Below are 18961 nucleotides of genomic sequence, written 5' to 3' on the forward strand. Positions count from 1 at the left end.
ACCTTCCCTTTTTTTTTTTTAACCACACTAAAGAGTCGGTGTTGAACTTAATTAATCTGTATAATTAATTACCTGACATCAGACATTACTGGATGTGTGAGGCAGATCTGTGATAAACCATCTGTTCCGGCGGTCATTAATCAGCCCTAAGGAGCCGCTGAACCTTTCCTCCGCCGCTCACGGGTTCACTGCGTCGCAAACCGGCACGGAGACCTCCAGCAGGGCGTTGTTGACACAGTTTGTTTTCGGATGTTTGTGTCCACTACAGAGTACAGCCGCTTTGAGTCCAAGATCCACGACCTGAGGGAGCAGATGATGAACAGCAGCATGAGCTCGGGGTCAGGCTCCCTCCGCACCAGCGAGAAACGCTCGCTCTACGTCAGGTAACCCCGCAGCACGCAAACACACACATCCCACACGCGCACCGTTCACTTTCACATTCCAAAGTCTCATGTCAAACTAATTGAACACTTGCATATAGATTGTATGATGCATGGGATTTCTGTATTTGTACGGTAGCTTTCTCCTTAACACACACACACACACACACACACACACCCTGCCTTCTCCACCCCTGGACGGATGTTATTTTGAAGCCACGTATGACATTGCCTCTGCTCTGTGTAATGTATGACATTTGAGAGGCTGATGGCGGAGCTTGTTGACGCGGCGTATGTTATGACTGTTTGGGCCGGTTGCCAAAGTCTATCGAGGCTCATTTAGGAATTACAACAGGTGACATCCTTCATCCATCCCTCACTTAAACGCCGTGAGTCACAAAGAGCTCACAGGGGTCAAGGTGAAAGGACGGCGTGATGTAACTCCACTTCCTGAGTGATTCACCGTGTTTTTTTCTTGAAAGCATCCATGTGTTTCACTTAACCTTAAGCCTTAAAGCGACATTACTGGATTGATTTAGCTCAAGTTCAGCAGTAATAAACCCTAGAAGTATATATCAAAAGAATATAGGTGTTCTCATTGGACAGAGGCGTGTTAACCAAGTCTGACTCATGCCACTCTTATAGACCGGCTCTCATGAGGCATGTAAGAGCCGAGCCTGCTCCTATGTCAGTGACTAAGCCCACAGTTATGTTGGAAAAGCTTGTCTTGTTAGCCGGCGGATCCAGAAGCAGCCATTTCCAACCCCATCCTAGTTTCAGGTGAGCTTAAAGAAAAAACAACCACTATCATGCGCTCTCACTTAGTCTGAAATACCCCGCGTGTCCGAGCGCTGAGACACCGCCGGAGCCATGGAATTGCCATATAACCCACCAAATCACATCACCATACTGTCAGCAGGGCCGCTTGCATAACGCCAGAGCTGCAGGTCCGCAAAACAGGAATAGGTCAGCCAGAGCTAAATTGAACCATTGGAGAAAGTGAACGTTGGAAATATCTCTGTGCTGGACCGAAGCGTACGGCTTGTTGATGTAGGCCTGTAGGTCAAGTTACGCAAACCTGTACAGCAGGTATTAATACCCTTCTGAGTCACTGTGGGATTACCTGTTTGACAAGATAGTGGTCCATCCAGATGACAGCGCGTGCCTCTCTGCTGGAAAAGGATGTAGCAACAAAAGGAACCCTGTCATGCAACAACGTTTTTCAAATGACGGGTGGAATTCTTTCCACTGAAATAACCTCTGAATGGTCCGTCTGTGATAGAGAGAGACACTTATTTATACCTAATGTGTCTGGGATGACATCAAATATGCTGTCACACCACTTTTATCCTGTCTCACTAAAATGCAATAAGTGTCTGCATATGCAAAAATTTCAAATGACTCCTAACCTATAAAGTCCTCCTCATGAGCGGAGCGAGTCACAGTGTGTGTACAGCCAGAGAATGAAGTGTCGGGGCTCAGAATTGTGGTTTTATAAAAGAAAAGAGTGGAACTAACGCTCGTATGCTTGTGTTTATTTTTGTAGAGCTTTGTTTGACTATGACCGAACAAGGGACAGCTGCCTGCCCAGCCAAGGTCTGAGCTTCTCCTACGGGGACATCCTCCATGTCATCAACGCTTCAGATGATGAGTGGTGGCAGGCGAGGCTGGTGACACCGCACGGAGAGAGTGAGCAGATTGGGGTCATACCCAGCAAGAAGAGGTACGGTTGTTTGTCGTTTGCCGTAGTTTGGGCCACGGTGTGCAAATGTCAATGGAGGCCAGCGTAGCCCTTCTCATTCATAGCCAGCCAACTCCCTTTTTTACCGTGGAATGGATCTTTAGAACTCTTCCCTTCTTCTTTTCAGAGTGGAGAAAAAAGAGCGCGCCAGGTTAAAAACAGTCAAGTTCCACGCCAGGACAGGCATGATTGAGTCCAACAGGGTAAGTGTTGAGAGCCAGCTGCTCTCCTTGGTGCCACAGAGGCTGTCTTCAGAGCTGCTGCTGGGCTCCCAGGGAGATGACCTACTTCCCCCCCGAGTGTGGGAACGGGACCAGCACCTGCTCACCGAAGCAACCACACACACACACACACACACACAAAAGAAAAGCGCTTGCATTACTGTACAGCCTCTCCGTGGAGATGAGAGGTCTCTCACCTCCTCAGCCTCACGGACTCGGGGGCAAAGGCAGTTTTGTCAGATGTGATTTGGAGAAGTCGTGGCTGAGTTACTGACTTAGCAGTTTATTAGGTACACCTGTGCTCTGATGCACCCTGATGGCACAGCTGGGAAAGCTTTTTATCTTCCCTCTTTGGTTTTGACTATTGTAAGATGTTCTATTCACCAATGTTACGGCTGATTGTAAAGCAATCGGTACAATACCACCACTGATCATTGGATGTGGAATTGACCCAAACCAAGCCAGGTCCACCATGCACCAAGCTGCCAGCAGCCCCTGATCTCCCCATCTCACCTGGGGATCAGCTAAAACTCAACCTTATAGCAACCCATATGTTTCCAGCTTCTGTGCCATTCAATTTTTATTACCAGAAACTGATTCTTGACCACGTTCACTGTGAACTGCAGCAGGACACTGAGCTGTTTGGTGCATGGGAGACACAAAAGGAGTGTGAATCAGGTTTAGTTTAGTTTGCTTTATATTGCAAAGGCGTACCAAGTAAGCTGCTAATCAGTTTAAATCAGATGTAATGTGTGTGTGTTTCATTTTGCAAGCAGATTCAGTTATTTTAATTGGTGTTAAACGAAGTAAACACAAGTTTCCTTCGCATTGATCTGCCATTCATTTCCACCCATTACCTGCTGTTCATTTTCATTATTTGATGTGTATTGTTTCTTTACATTTCATTTGCTTTTGCATGGGTGTCGAGTGCCTTCATTGAAACCCATTCTGTTTTTGTCTTCACCCTCCCATTGCCCCCTCCTCCTCCTCCTCCTCCTCCTCCTCCTCACCCACACATCTTCAAGCAGCCAGTCAAAGTAAAGCGCAAAAAAAGCTTCAACCTCTCACGCAAGTTCCCGTTTTACAAGAGCAAGGAGAATATTGTGCAGGAGCTGGTGGAGTCCGAACGTGAGTAGCAGCTGTGTGATGGAGGGGCGGGGGGTTGCTGTCCTTGCCCTTCATGCCTCATGTGTCTTTCAACTTTCATCTTTCCACTCACCTCCAGGGACATTTGAGTGATGTCTCCACTCTCGTCCTTTTCTCACTGTTCCAGAGAGAGACACCCGCCCGCCCGCCCGCCCGCCCTACGCACAACCAGCACTAAGTTGGGGATCAGGGGGTGGTGGGGGTCTCTCCAGTGTGTGTCTGTCTGTGCATCTGTCTGTGGGCTCCAGAGGAGTGCCCAGTAGTGTTAGCAGCGTGTGTTTGTGCAAGTTCTCGGCTGCCTTAACACACAGGCCTTCTCACACTGACGCTGCTCTTTTATTAGACCGCTCTGAGCCCGAACGGTTCCTGCTGTCAGTCACTGGCCCACAACAACAAAATCCCATTAATTGGACTGAAACTTTTAACTCTTAAACAGGTCAGAATCCCACTTTAATTGGATTGGGTTTGTGTAATTGAAAGACCCCAGCTAAGCAGGAGTAAAGTGGGGGCTCAGGCTTAGTGGGTCTTCGCAGCACTGTGTCAGTGGGCCTGGCCAGCACTACACACCACTCCTCTCTCTCTCCCTCTCTCTTTCTCTCTCTCTCTGCCCCAACTCTCACTAACCTCTTCTTCTTCCTGTCTGCTCTCTTCTCTTGGTTTCTGCTCTCACCTGTCGGGACCCCTAGGACTTCCCGGGGTTAAGCGATGACTTTTATGGATCAAAGAGTTTGAGTAAGTGTGTGGTTTGACTGTGTCAAGCAGCCGTCCCCGAGCTCAGAGAGAAAGAGAGAAAGAAAATGCTTTGTCACTGTAGACCCAGCTGGGATTGGCTAAACCACACACACATTAGGCCGACACACACACACACACACCCATGTTTGTGTCTCCACTGTCTCCCACACACACACACACGCATACATTCACAACACAGCACACATTATCCCAGACTCGTTATACACACAAAATATGCATTCCCAGTGGTGGGTGAGTGATACACTTGTACAGAATTTGTCATGGGGTCTTGACAATAAATGTTTTGTGGGGCATTGTCAGAGAAGGTCACCCGGCGCTGGAATATATCTGTCACTAGATCGGGGCGTTGCGAGGCCTAGTTGGAAACGGCTTTTCCCCTCCAGGTGCCCCGAGCGGGCCGGCCCCTGCCTCCCACCTGTGGACGGCGTAACGCCAGCATGTTTTCTTTGTCTCTGCCCTGGTATGAGATCAGCTGCCACGGCCACAGATCCAGCAATAGGAAACACTAGCAAGGGGAGCCCTGGGTCCGGTTGGGACTTTGTCACAGGAAACACTTAATTTCCTATTGCTTGCACCTCAAACCACTTCCCTAATATTGTGAGCGCATGGCTACCGCACCGACTTCTGCTTACTTTATTCCTTCTTTTTTTTATTGGCCTAGATGTTGAGGAACGGGGTGCTTTTTTTCCCTTTAAGACCCATTTAAAACAACAGTATTTACTTGGATGTGGTTGTTTTTGGTGTGATCCTACATGTCCTCTTGTGGTTTTTCAGAATGTCTGACATCGAACACAAGTGACAGTGAAAGCAGTTCAAGTGAGTAACCTGAGTCTCTCGTGGTCGCTCTGCTTTGTTATTAATGCCCTCAAAGACCAAACACTGGGATCGTGTCATTTGGTTACTTATTTCAGTGTCTTAAGAGATGAGACCATTCCTGAGTATTTTAGAAAATGTTATTAGTAAAATGTGCTGCTAAAGTGTTTTGCTCAGCTTTGCTATGAGTGACACGTCAAATTTCTGATGTTTATTTGTGTTTTTACAGAGGGGCAGGAAGACACAATTCTCTCTTATGAGCCAGTCATTCGACAGGAGAGTGAGTGGATTATTATTTTTTCATTGAGAAGAGATTTAATCATTTTACAAACAAATGTGACATTTATATTCTTTGTGTCAAATTTGGATTCTGTTTTTTCATGTAATCCTCAATCTCCCCTTTTCTTTTTCAATAGTCCATTACACAAGGCCTGTGATCATCCTGGGCCCAATGAAGGACAGAGTAAATGATGACCTCATCTCCGAGTTTCCCCACAAATTTGGCTCTTGTGTACCACGTAAGTTGACAGCGCGCCACAAATCTACACGGCACAGCAAACGTAAAGGCGGTGGTCGCAAAAATGAAAACCTGTCCCTCTTCCCCTCTGCAGACACGACTCGTCCGAGGCGAGAGAACGAGATGGACGGCCAGGACTACCACTTTGTGGGCTCACGAGAGCAAATGGAGAAAGACATTCAGGACAATAAGTTCATTGAGGCTGGGCAGTTCAATGAGAACCTCTATGGGACGAGCATCTTGTCTGTCAGAACTGTGGCTGAGAGAGTAAGGGCCTTGTGTTTCTACCTGGGATTTGGTTACAAGATTGGGTTTGGTGTGTAACACGAGGTGTGTAATTGACTTTAGTATTTGAAAGCAGACGATTGTAAGTAAATGTTCCACCTCGTTGCCAAAATTCAGATTGGTTTGTAGAAGTCATTATTCTAGTAATGGATAACCACATCACTTAATTGGAGAGAACTGTTTATGAAAGTACAGCCTACTTAGGTAACAAAAAGAAAATGACAGGCATTAACAAACCACTCTCTGCTGTAACCCAGGGGAAACACTGCATTCTGGATGTTTCTGGAAATGCCATAAAACGACTGCAGCAAGCACAACTTCATCCGATTGCCATCTTTATTAAACCAAAATCCATTGAAGCGCTTATGTAAGTTAGAGCTGTTGCACATAACGGTAAACGATACGCTGTGATCAGTGTTTGTCACGTGGTCTCCTGATACTGACCCTAAAAATGTGTTTCTTCCAGGGAAATGAACAAGAGGCAGACGTACGAGCAGGCCAATAAAGTCTTTGACAAGGCAGTTAAACTGGAGCAAGACTTTGGAGAGTATTTCACAGGTAGGCACAGCTGTGTTTCACCCCCCGGTCACTGACAATTTTTGTTGAAATGCAGCAAACAAATGCGTCTCCGTGTGTGTGTTTTTTTTTGTCTGCAGCTATTGTTCAGGGTGACTCGCTGGAGGAGATCTACAACAAAATCAAGCTAATCATCGAGGAGCAGTCTGGCCCCTACATCTGGATTCCCTCATCAGAAAAGCTCTGAGCTCCCTGCCGCCCCCTCTGCGTCTGTGCAGAGCTCCCCTCCTCCTGCCTCCCAGAGACCCCACCCGATTCCAAATAGCCCCCTCCTTTTTGCAGATATGTTTCATATCAAAGTTTTAGTGTCATCATTATGTTACTCTAAATGAAAAAGAAGTCTCATCACCATTACTGTGACTGTGCACACCCCTGCATGAGTTTCTCAACAAATCCAATTAAGACTGGAAATGCCATTCCGAATCATTTGTCAATTAAAAACAAAAGGGAAAAGGGAATTGATCCTTTTTGTGAACCTGGACTGACTGAAGATCAGAATGTTCTACAGAATTCTGGAGAGAGGAGTTGGGGTTCAAAAGAAGTTACAGGGGAACAGAGACAAATCATAACGAGTCGGAACACTTTGTAAATGTTCATCAAATCACATTTAAAAAACGCAAGATGACAAGTGAAGACCAATTAAGGGTGTTTTTCTAAAAAAGACTGGATAAAATCAATCCCTGCTGATGGTACTGTTCAAGGAGTCATCTCTTGTTTATAATGACTGAGGAAATTATTGGAGGAGCCTACAAACTGGTGTTCTATTTATCACAAACCAGCTTGCTGTTTGGTCGTCTGCCAGTTGTCTGTGCTGCAGCCGACGAAGACATCTTGGGGAGGCAGATCAAGAGAAAGAAATACGTTGTGAATCTCTACATTTATATTATGAAATCAGATGATAAATGATAAAATCCTACTGAGATTTTACTACATATTAAATGCTACACATTTTACACTTCACTAGAATTGTCAATTTGGAGGGCTGTTAGATTTCATTTCTATGTTCTTTTTCTTTTTTGTGGGATTTTTTTTGCTTGTGGTTTTTAGCTGCTCTGTGTAAAGGATGGGGGTAGAGAAGTGTAACTGGGCTCTCTGCAAAACACCAAACTGCCTTACATCAAATACAAATTCTGTTTTGTGACTACCTGTTGTTTGTGAGGAAAGCTACACACAATTGACAAGGAAAAGAGAGGAAACCCCATTTTCCTTATCTTTTTTGTGTCCTCCATTCTCCAAGAGATGTAACTTGAGTGCAATAGATAAATCGGTGTCACCTGTGGGCGCCATCTCACCCCTTGTAATTCAACCTTTTCCTGCGTAACTGTAATTAGCAGACTTGATTACAATTTGGACAGCCCGAGCCTCCTAAGACATGTTGAGCAGCAGACCACCCGATTACACTCTCTGCCTTCCATGAGGATTCTCTTCTGATTGAATGGTACTGTCCTATCTGCCACTACGATGGTGGTCTTAAAACGGGTAGAACAAGACAATAATTGTATTGGATGTTCTAACAATTAAAGAGTCAATATAACCTGTTTTGGATTGTCCCCCTTTCCCCTAACCAAAAACACTAAAGTTGGGTTTGATTAAACCTATAAGCTCTGTGTATTTATAAATATACGAATACTTAATGAATTTGTGGTTGGCAGGTGCTAAACCACTTTGTGTGTCTGGGGCGAGCTAGACAAGCTCAGGAATCTAAAGTACAGATACCATTGCCCCTGTGACTGAAGGGTCATGTTTGAGTGATTACTGAGTGAGAGTTCATACCTGTCAAATGTGAAAGTACTCATGGTAGTTAAAAGGGCATTTTCAACTGAATAGTGTAAACAGAGTATATCACGTGTCTTCTCTTTTGGTGGTGAGGCGTGGAGCTCTGTCAAAGCCACAGGTGTGGTAACCTTTGAGTTGGCTGTGTGCGGTATCACCAGGACCTGCTCTGTCCTCCCATGGAGATCTTGGCACTGTTTATGTGTTCATGTGAAAGGGCATGGCTGAGCTTTTGAAGAAGGAATACTGTGGCCCCTGATCCTGTGAACGTTCTTGCTTTCTGCCTCAGCACTGAAGAGTGTTATGGGATATTATCCTCAAAGAGCAAGACCCAAAAGGGAGTGGTAAACCTAGACCTCCAGGTCCTCTACTCTCTCCCATCCACAGAGCGGCTGTACCTGCAGGCAATTCCAGAACAGGTGTGCCCACCTGCCAGGCACCACTGCTAAACCAGCTGTCAATACCTGTGTCAAAACCAGAGTTCAGGGAATAACTGAAGGGAACAGAGCCATTATAAACTGCTTGCAGACTGTTTCAAAGGGTGTGGTAGCTGTACAATGTAAATAAGCCCCCAGCAGATCCCCCTCACCTGTGCTTCATGCATGTGTGACTCAAACTGGGATTAACATGTTTTATAGACCACAAATGTCAGGTAAGTAAAGTTTGAGCTACTCTTGAAATATAATTTCCATACAAATGTGCTGTATTGTTGGTATTTCTCTTCAAATGCCTATTGGAACACTTAACTAGTCAGTTGGGAATTTCATTCCCTCAAGTAGGGCCTGTCTACATGTGATTTCTTGTGGAACGTGTCTGGGTGTATAGATTAAAAAAAAGATGTTGTAAAATAATTTAAAAGAGATGCAGGCAGAAACCTACAAGACACTACAGAAGTCAGAAGCATTGATCAGTATCATTTAGAAGTTTAGAATTGGTCCTCTGGTGTTTAGTTGAAATACAGCTGACTGTTAACAATGTGTGTGGTATTCATACCTCAGTCAGCCATGTCAAAGCCCAAAGAACTTGATTTCATTTAACTCTTTCCACTGAGGTTGTGGCATATAACTGATGGAACCTGGATGCCTATGTGTGTATACTTGATGAGGGCCTTTGTTTTGTTGAGAGAAATGAAGACAAAAAATCTTTTATTTTTGGGTGGGGGGCCAAGGTTCTTGTTTGTACTTTTGGGTGATGCTGTTTCTGTTATAGCACATCTGTGCAGTAAGTGCTTGCAAACATGAACCCTTTGATTGTACAGTAATTTCCTTCCTGTCGCTGCAGGTGGTACAGCCTATCGGGACACTTGGCCTCATGGTCTTCCCTGTCCTAGTCATGAAGGAACAGTCCTGCAACTTTTGTTTGGGTTTTATTTTGGGACTTGACAAGAGTTTATTTGTTTGAAAACAATAAAATGTGATTCAGTTATCATTTTGACGTGCTTGTTCTTAAACTGTAACTGACTCAGCAGCTTTCATTGTAACATGAATAACAAAGAGCTAGAACCTTAAGCCTATTCAAAGCTGATCTTCAAACGGGCATTTAACGCTAAGCTGCTAACCGCTGACCTGTCCCAGTTTGATTATTCTACTTGGCTAAGCTTCTTGGCTTTGTCCAACTTGTCCAGGAGTTCACTGTAGAGGCCAGACATCTGTGGATACATTAGACCAAGTGTTAACTTAAAAATGCCTCAGATCTCAAGGGTCCTTATTGCTGTGGGTGTATTTTACCATAAGACCAATGTACTTACAGACCTCTCACATTTGTCTAGCTAGCAACTTGGCCTCTGTCACACTCCACTACCCATATCTCCCATCTGCTTCATTCACTTTCTCCACCTTTTCAGTGGCCCATTCCTCTACCTGTGTCTGGTAGCTCTCCCTCAGGGAACCCAGATGGCGGACGAAGCTCATGGCCAGGCCGCACCATTTCTCAGCCTCAGGGTACTGAGCCAGACTGTACAGCAGTATCCCTGTGTTCCAGGCCCGAGTGAGTAACCACAGGCTCTCCCTCTCAGGGATGTCGTCTGGCTACAGGGAAGAGCAGAGAGATGGTCAAAAGGCCAGAGAGTGTTCATGGTTTAGTGAGTAACGGCTGTAAGTAACATTACAAATTACACACTTCAATCCTTTCTTTAGAGCATGTTAAATTTGACTCATGCTTAGGTCATTAAAACAGAGCATAAACAAATTTAGTCCATCAAGTTAAATGTGTCATTCATTTTTCACAACACTTTAATCTTGGGCTTTTACTTTGATCCAAAGGATTCCACTGAAGCCTTCCAGTAATAACTCAATATGAAAAGGGAAATATGCCTTGCCCATAAAGCAGTATAATGCCTCAATAATTTGATGTTTCTTTCAAAACTGTAGCTCACCGACAGTGTGATGACTTGTACAGCACATTAACATTCAAATTGGCAGGAAGAGGATGGTGAATGGAGGCATCTGCTAATTGAAGTGAGCCTGAAAGCTCATTGATAAAAAGGTTTCTAGAACAGCAGGCAGGCGAGGGATGGAATAGAGGGGGTTAATTATAGTGCAGGGAGCACTCCAGTTGGAGGGAACGGGAGGTGTGAGCCAAGAGATGGTGGCATGTGATTGATGACTCACTGCGGCTGTAACGATGGACAGGGCCTCCTCGTAGTAGCCCCATACCTCCTCAAGTACGTGGGCCCCCACCTCTGATACTCCATTTGGGAGGGACAGCTTGATCAGGCTGTGAACACACTTACTGTGGAATATAAACACAATATGAATCCCTTAATACCTAAGCAGAACCTTGGGCTGATGGACCGTAATGAAATATCAACGGGTACTTTCTTGCAGAGTAGCGGTACCTGCAGCCGGCCAGGTCAGGCTGCGGTTGTTTCTTGTGCAGAGAGAGAGTAACCCTCAGGGCTTTCTTAGACAGCAGAGGAAAGTGGGCTGGAGGCTCCATGGCTAACGCTGGATATAGAACAGAAATGCTAGGGCACTGGAAAATTTTCAGGACACACCATTCTGCAAGTAATGGTTACCTGCGATGGTCTCTAGCACTTTAGTTTCAACATTTTCCAGCTCCAGGACAGACTCCAGCACTGTCTCAAGCTTGGGGTCATTCAGCTTGGCACGAGCCTCAAACTCGTACAAAAGCAGCAGGGTGTCTGTTTGGTCCATGGTGAAATTCCCTGTAAATATATGTTTAAAACACCTCTTTCTGGCTTGAGCATAAATTGAGACAACTCTTAAAGTTGCTCATTGGAATAGCTTAGAGGGATCACCTCAAACTGAGCTGAGGTACCTGAGGCTTTCAGTGTGTTCCACACCTCCCAACAGATCTGAATGTATTCCAGAGCCCGAGTGAGCTCTTCAGTCTATAATCCAAATGAAAACAAGCATTCTGAATTCATTATTGCCATCTAGTGTCCAAGCAAAGGTATCAAAATTAAACACCTACGCCTGCATCAATGATGTGGTTAGTCACCTCTCCTCGCCACTGATCTTGGTAAATTTCCATTCACGTAAATAGAGAATGAATTAATGTAGGAGATCAGTGTAGGAAGTGAGCGGCACACCTGAACGGAATGAGGAGACTTTCTGCAGAGCATCAAAGAGGCAGCAGCAGCCATGAGCATGCACGTCTTCTGACCCATGAGCACTGTACGGTCAGGGGGGCACAGCTGGGAGAGCTACACATCAAAGAATTATTGCTGGGAATTTGGTTGTGACAGATTCTCTCCTTTAGCATTTATTCACGGTTTCTGGCACAACTATTAAAACAACCAAATGCAGCAATTTATAATCTCCAAACAGCTCTCAGACATGAAAACAGGCTATTAAATCAACCATGTACACCCAGGATGAATTAATGTTCTAAAAAAAAAACTCCCACGCATACCACATGTAATTATAGGTATTCTTTCTGTTTATTTTCACCTACACAGACGCTAATTCATTCACCTGACACAGCTAATGAGGACACTTACCTGGTGAGAGAGTGCAAAGAAATCTCTCATTCTGTCAGGAGTGCTCTCACACTGCAGGGCTGAGTTCCAAGCTGCAACAAGGATGTACACACAACATGCACACCCGCACACACAAAAGGAAGGTGATTTGAATTGAAGTGATGGCAGAGAAAGTCAGATCAAAACAGGTACTAAAGAAGGAGGTAAAGTTGTGGTACCAATTTTCCTGAACCAGTTAGCTGCCTCTCTGCGTTCCTCGACAGTCTGACACGAGCATTTCTGCAGAGCTGTGTTAACGGCAAACAACACACCCCTCGGTTAAGCGGAATTCAAATTTTAAACCAAATACTGTCTAAACGCTTTCACACAGGTACTCACCCATTTTTAGATATGACACCAGGACATCCAGATTGGAATTCCTACATGAAGTGATGTAAGGTAGTGACAGCCTGATAGCATAGTAGCGATAATACTACAAAAATACACTTTATTAAGCGGTTTTCCTTTTCTTTACCTTGTCTCATCAGTTGTTTTTTCTATTTTGGAAAGCACAAGTCGAACCAAACACCTACGAGAGGATGAATGGGGAAACTGTGGTTGACCTCCTTTCTTTCACCTACTAACTGTATTATACAGAGACACACTTTCAGAAATATAGGTCAGTGGACCATAGAGGTGTGTGAAAAACTAGGAGAATCTCTCAGTGCATCAACCATCTGAACAAAATATTGTCACTTTGTGTGTGTTTGTTTGTGTCATAATGTACCATGGTGATGGTTACTTGTGGTCAATATCAACAAATACGTTCAATTACCTTACATAACAAGGTGCCAATAATGATAAAATCTCCTTATTCTGTTCATACGTTTGTCCTTTTTAACTTTGTATGTTTTGCTTTTTAAAATAGAGGGAAGTCAAGTTTGTAAGGTTCTCAATGCAGATTCATCTTCACGTTTTTGCTGTCATGTCAGAAGTACTTTTATCAGACTCAAGGTCATTTTCATCCAAAGAGGAATGTTTTGACAGTGTTAACGGTGAGCATGAATTTCAATAACTGGTTTGTTTTCACAGACCTGAGAGCAGTCACATCCAGAAATTCATCTCTGCCGTTCTCACACAAACTCTCCAATGCCTTCATGGCGATGTCCTGTTGTTCATTCTGTAGAAGAACAAGCATCCTCATCCTTATCACCACTGATGCTCATCCCATTCATAAGCCTAAGATGGAATCCTCACACAATGCTTGATAGTGATGATTTTTCAGACAGTTAGGTTAGGTAGGTATGAAGGTGAAGTCTTACCTCCAAAGCAATCTGAGCAGCCAGTCTGAGGAGGTTGTCAGCAGCATTCTCAGAAACCAGCAGCCTGTCCTCACTGGCCACAGGACTCCTGGCCATAACCGCCATTGCTCTGATGGCTTTTACAGCTGGTAAGAGCAGTTCATGACATGGAGAGGTCACCAAAATGTAGATGTAACTACTAACACATACTTACATGCAACTCAATAATGGTGTTTACAGTACCTTTTACAACATCGTTCTCCTGTACCGCAATCTTGTAAACACTGAACTGGGTAAAAATGCTATCAGGATCACACCTCTCTGCCTCCTTAATTGCTTCTTTGGCCTGTTGAAGACAGCTTTCTTATGCATCATAAAATGAATTCCTAGCAGGTAGCTAGTGACTCAGACAAAGTACCTGCTTTTGTGGTTCACGTTGTCTCACCTTCTCTAGCTGCTTTAGTTTCAGGAAACACATGGCCCTGTTCCTCTGCAGTTTGGCCAGGTTGGGATCCATCTGACCGGTCTTAAAGAAGCTCAGGGCGTAGTTGTACCACTGCAGCGCCTCTGAATAGTTCTTGGCCTGAGAAGGGAGGTAGACATGCTAAAATGTAAGTACACACACTGTAACACATCACATAAATTAAGAGTAGACACAGATATGCTCAAACTACCTCAACGTATTTGGAGCCTTGATCCCACAGTAACACCTGTAGACTTGTAAAGGCCTTAGGTGTCAAATGTGTTCCTGAGTGGGGGTGAAAACACTTATAGTTGCTTCTGAACTGACTTCACCTGATTTTAAGATGATAACTAATCATCAGAAATGAGTCATGATGTCAAGTACCAGTGATGATATCCTCTATCTTTTGTTTGCCCAACAGTTCTTTGCCTCTCTGCAGCAGCAGCTCAATGTGCAGGACAAGAGCAATTCCGAGGTGAGGTGACGTCTCAAAGTGCTGACACACACGTTTCAAATACTCCAGTGACACATTTTCTCTATCAATTCAAACAGATATTATTTGTCAATTAATATGGCCAAAGTAGTCAACTGAAGTCCAAGGGAAGATGCTTCACAGTTCTTACCTGTCTTCAGATATGAGTAGTTTCACGATGCTCAGACACAATTCCAGAGAAACCTCAGATTCCAGCATATCATTAAGAGCTGAAGGTACATTTCATTTTTGTTCATTAATTCATTGTTGTTGATTAAGTGTGCACTTTTTAGCTTTAAAGTTACAGAAAACACAAAAAGACCACAGATTTTAAAGTGTTCTGGGGTGAATTAACTATTTTATCACTAGAATGTTTTAATCCTTTTCCACTAGGTTAGTACAATCAAAGCAAAGCAATACACCAACCAGGACTCCAGCTGCCTTTGCTCATCAAATTCTGTATAAATAATCAAAAGAACTCTGATAATAGATTACCTGCTCTGATATGATCATCCAAGGCCCCACAACTCAGGAGTATTCTGATTTTAAGGTATAGCCCAGAGGGTCTCACACATTCCTGTCAAAGTGAACAATGTAACTTAGAACAGATTATCTGAACTGGTTGTATAAGTGTATTGTCCATTTATGGTTGCTCATATTCCACCTTATTGGCCAAGTCTACAGCATGGAGAGCCTTCTCTTGAAACTGCCGGCAATCCCACTCTAAATAAACTGTTGCGAGTAGCCTCAGAGCCCTGGCCTAATGTGAAACAATAACATTATCTGATTTTGTACTTGAGGTCACATTTGAACCAAATATATACCTTCTTACCTGGACTTCAGACTGAGGGGAATATTTCACATTCATCTTTCCAATGTCATAGCTTTGCCTGGTTAAAAAAAGGAACTCGTCAAAAACATGTCCCCATATATTTTCTTCTAAGTTTTATATTCAGATTTAACATTATAATACTTACCTCAACCAAAATGAACTATCCTCAAACTGTTTCAGATTGTAAGTATCTATTCCAAAGTTGTAGCACATAAGGGAGAGGTAGGTAGTCTGTAGAAATGGTCACATACCCCGTAACACACCCTCACTTTCAGTATGTGAATGTGAAACAAAAGACGTGAGTTCTGTTATAGTGAAGATGAAGAGTTTTCTTTACTTCTTTGGGCAGCTGCAGCAGCATGTCTTTACAGCGCTGTATGTAGGCCACAGCCTCCTGATTATGCCCTTGAATTATGGCCTGCAAAGACGGACAAAATTGAACTCCCAATAAAATGTCAGTAAATGATCTGAAAATTCCCACCTCTCATTGTTTCTCAGTTCATAACACTGTCTCTTTAACTGTCTCACACTTCACACTGTAAGTCTGTGAGAATAGCACTTCCTTAGCTGCCAAATATCACAAGAACAAATATTCACGTCGAAGGTGTTGAACATTTCATGTGCTACAGCTCACCGATTCTGCCTGGCAAGACAGAATTCGAAGCAGATCTTTCTCTATTTCTCCCTTGGAAAAGTTGATGTCAGCTGCTCCATCACCTCTGGATGTCAGTAGACCATACAATGTTTCCAGACTCTAAGGATATTACATGTTTGGTACTTAAAAGTACAAGTAATAGTATTATTATTCTAGCAAATCTGATTTTCATTTACTCAAAGCATGAATACATAGAAGCCCAGTTTTCAGTTTATTTATTGTGTACCTTGACAGCGAGCCTCAAGAAGTTATCTGCCATCTGGGTGTTTTTGCAGTCCAGCCAAGATCGTCCAGTTTTTCCTGCCATCTGTAAAATGTAGACATGTTTTGATATTGCATGGTGCCATGAACAAACATTACACATTGTCTTTCTGAAATGTCCAGCGTTCACAGAGAGCACCAACTGTTGATCTTACCAGGATCTGTTTGTGGAGGATGCCCTCTGTTGGATTATCACCCTCACAGCAGTAGAGGAGACTGCATGCCACATGGCGCACTGACAAGATGGTGAGAATGTATGAATGGTGGGGTGATACGACCCTGACCACCCCAGTGTGTCTCTAATCATTCTGTAGTGATGGGTCTTTGTTTTTTCTCCAATGAAACTCCCTGGAGTGCTTGCTCCTACACAGCTTTACATCATTACCTGAAGCCCCTGTTTGTACTCTTGGCATTACGTAAATGTTTCAGAGGATAGAGTTGAGTTGTGCCAAGTTATAAGCCATAAAAATATGCGAAAAATAAGGTAATTAAGTCTACCTTTGGCTTTCTGATTCTTATTTATAGCACTGCCCACATTCTTGGTAACTGCCCAGTTCCACAGCTGGATGGCACATTCCTCAAGCTGTAAAATGTGTAAGCAAAATAAACATTCATACACGTTGCAAACATTAAAACATAATAATGTACATCCAATATAAAATTATGTCTCAGGAAAAAAGTCTGACTCTCTCAAGGAAAATTAGGAAGTAAGCAGAGGCAAACTGACTCACCCCAATGAATTTAGAATTGTATGATTAAATACGTGTATTCACTTCTCAAAATGTATGTGAAAGTGTTATTAAGTCACAGCACTCTTAGTACCTCTGAATCCTGTATCTTTGGGAAACCCTCTAAGCCAGAAACTTCAGAAAAAAGCTTCTCTATCACGTCATCAAAATCTGTTTGCTCCTTTTGTAGCAGGGTCTCTGTGAGAACTAGGAAGAAGAAAAACAAACTAAATTATGTTGACATGAACAACGAAACAGCGGACTTGTCAACTGGTCCATCTGTGGTTCAGTCAGTGAGTGTACCTCGGCCTGATTTGAACTCCAAATAAAGCAAAATTGAGAAATAGAACGTGGAAACAAACAACTGACAGACTGCACTATCAGTTAATTTTATTATTAACTGATAGTGCACGTCACTTATTACGATATTTTAACCTGAGAGCGTCCAGACAAAACCAGAAATGTATTATTGAAGAGTTCTAAAAAATCTCAATTGTCCAAGATAACAACATCATGACAAGAGTTATAACCAATACATTTTACGAATTATTTTGTGGACAAGGATTTAACTTGTGTAGTAACAGTACAGTAAGGTCAATGGTAAAATTCCTAAGTACAGCAGTAAGCCAGCTAATTGATACAGTCATATAATGCTAATATTAGTTGCTACTTCGACTAGCTTTTCCTGCAAGCTTAATACTTATTAACATAGCTGAAGTTGTCTAAAACATTTCTGGTAATAAAAACAGTGTTAACATAATAGCTACCTACATTTCACATTCACAGCAAACCGCTCCATGTTAAAAGTTCCAGTCTGAGAATAACCTAATTAAGCTAGCTCAAAATGGCTGCTCAAACTGGACGCTCAACCTGTTCGTCGCATTAACTTTTGATTGACAGCTCGCAAAAAAGGCGCGCATCGTTGAGTCCCGGATGAAGATGACGTCGTAGATGAAGAAGATATAGTTTTACATTGAGTAGGACGCTTGCGTGTGTTCTCCCCATGCTGTGATCGCCTTGAGGTGGGTACTTACACATGAGTAACATTTTGCACCGACAGAACGTTATTTAAAGTGTATAAGTATATACGCTTGTTTCTGACGGGCGTTATTAATGTCAGAAAGAACAATTATTGTCTTTACACGGGACAAATATTGTGTCCACTAGAGCCCTTTGATCAAAGCAGAGACTTGAAAGTTGATAATATCCCTTTTCTCTACATAGGTCTAAATCCTTTCTTCGCACTCACGGAGAGAGAAGGACTGGCTCTCATCTGCCCACTGAGGTAAACAATTATTATTAAAAACATTAGTTTACCTGCAAAATCACAATGATGTGTAGCAATAGTGACATCTAGTGACCAATGTAAGTAAAAAATCAAGCAGAGCTGCACTTTGCACAAACCTCTTTGGCTGACACTTCCTTCCTGACTTCTTATTCACCATCTTGACCTGCTTTAATTATAACAGACAATTTCAGTAACTAGAACGTTTGTTTGTTTGCCTTACATCAGCAATGACGAGATCAAATGGAAATATTTACCTGAAAATGTTTTCTTGAACAGTGGGCCAGCTACTTGCATTAACAATTTGATTTCGATATCCAGCTGGTGGGCAAATATAACCTGGAATGAGGAGCTGTGCTTATTCTAAACTCTAAATACTATTTTGCCAATGAACAGCTGCTCTTTAAATCTGTATTTCCCCTTCCAAACCTACACTGTGACGTTTGGTTAAGGAGGACAATCCTCTTCCACTCAGTTGAGGAAAGGCTTTTTTTTCCACTTGTTCTTTTACTCAAGACTTAACTGTTGGGACAAAAGGAAGAGTGCATGCTGTGTGTTAGACCCCCATGTTTTGAGCACCAGAAGCTAAAATAAAAAGTCTTAAATCCACCCCTCTCCGCAAGTAACTTCCACCAATTGTTCATCAGGTGTCTTATCTGTTGCCCTCTTGGCCTGTGGGGAATGTCTCCTCCTCCAAGGACTTTACACGCACACTACAAATAGTGTTGAACTGATCGAAATCGTAATAACTTACAGACCTTATTGTCGATAGAGTATCTCATTCATACATCACCGTTCAGACTTGATAGCCCTGTGTGTATGACTTCTTTCTTGTAA

General features: G+C 43.2%; 2 protein-coding genes across 7 annotated transcripts in view; one reads left to right on the top strand and one right to left on the bottom strand.

The window, feature by feature from the left end:
- dlg3 (discs, large homolog 3 (Drosophila)) overlaps positions 1–9633 on the top strand; it is a 64937-nt gene extending 55304 nt beyond the window's left edge. For all 6 annotated transcript variants that reach the window (XM_076148909.1, XM_076148910.1, XM_076148911.1 and 3 more), the window contains 11 exons: positions 269–383; positions 1927–2103; positions 2249–2324; positions 3371–3470; positions 5016–5057; positions 5284–5334; positions 5471–5572; positions 5666–5838; positions 6114–6223; positions 6323–6414; positions 6513–9633. In XM_076148909.1, coding sequence (XP_076005024.1) covers positions 269–383; positions 1927–2103; positions 2249–2324; positions 3371–3470; positions 5016–5057; positions 5284–5334; positions 5471–5572; positions 5666–5838; positions 6114–6223; positions 6323–6414; positions 6513–6619 — 1145 coding nt within the window. In that variant the 3' untranslated portion in view covers positions 6620–9633. The remainder of the gene's footprint in view (positions 1–268; positions 384–1926; positions 2104–2248; positions 2325–3370; positions 3471–5015; positions 5058–5283; positions 5335–5470; positions 5573–5665; positions 5839–6113; positions 6224–6322; positions 6415–6512) is intronic.
- A 151-nt stretch (positions 9634–9784) lies between these two features.
- On the bottom strand, positions 9785–17638 carry tex11 (testis expressed 11). The gene is made up of 29 exons (XM_076149277.1): positions 17611–17638; positions 16934–17046; positions 16610–16694; positions 16267–16346; positions 16077–16157; positions 15830–15949; positions 15533–15613; positions 15341–15426; positions 15196–15253; positions 15028–15123; positions 14859–14940; positions 14515–14593; positions 14270–14427; positions 14103–14182; positions 13874–14011; positions 13672–13774; positions 13450–13574; positions 13222–13307; positions 12663–12716; positions 12527–12567; positions 12367–12435; positions 12170–12240; positions 11759–11872; positions 11485–11557; positions 11222–11371; positions 11042–11150; positions 10815–10935; positions 10065–10232; positions 9785–9853 (listed from the first exon to the last, which is right to left on the bottom strand). Exons 1-29 carry the CDS (start codon positions 17636–17638, stop codon positions 9785–9787), a joined length of 2718 nt encoding a protein of 905 aa, XP_076005392.1.
- Between the last annotated feature and the right edge of the window lie 1323 nt (positions 17639–18961).

This window comes from Genypterus blacodes, unplaced genomic scaffold (assembly GCF_046128005.1).
Source record: "Genypterus blacodes isolate CSIRO-AG114 ecotype Tasmania unplaced genomic scaffold, CSIRO-AGI_Gbla_v1 ptg000044l_1, whole genome shotgun sequence".
Lineage (NCBI taxonomy): Eukaryota > Metazoa > Chordata > Actinopteri > Ophidiiformes > Ophidiidae > Genypterus > Genypterus blacodes.

Bases quoted from the DNA above. Each gene is read 5' to 3' on its own strand.
- tex11 (XM_076149277.1), bottom strand. From the start codon at position 17,638: ATGGAGCGGTTTGCTGTGAATGTGAAAT. The intron at 16,347-16,609 runs GTAGACTTAATT...CCATCTTGTCAG, and splicing joins TAAGAATCAGAAAGCCAAAG to TGCGCCATGTGGCATGCAGT. The intron at 9,854-10,064 runs GTAGAGGAATGG...ATGTATCCACAG, and splicing joins GGGAGAGCTACCAGACACAG to ATGTCTGGCCTCTACAGTGA.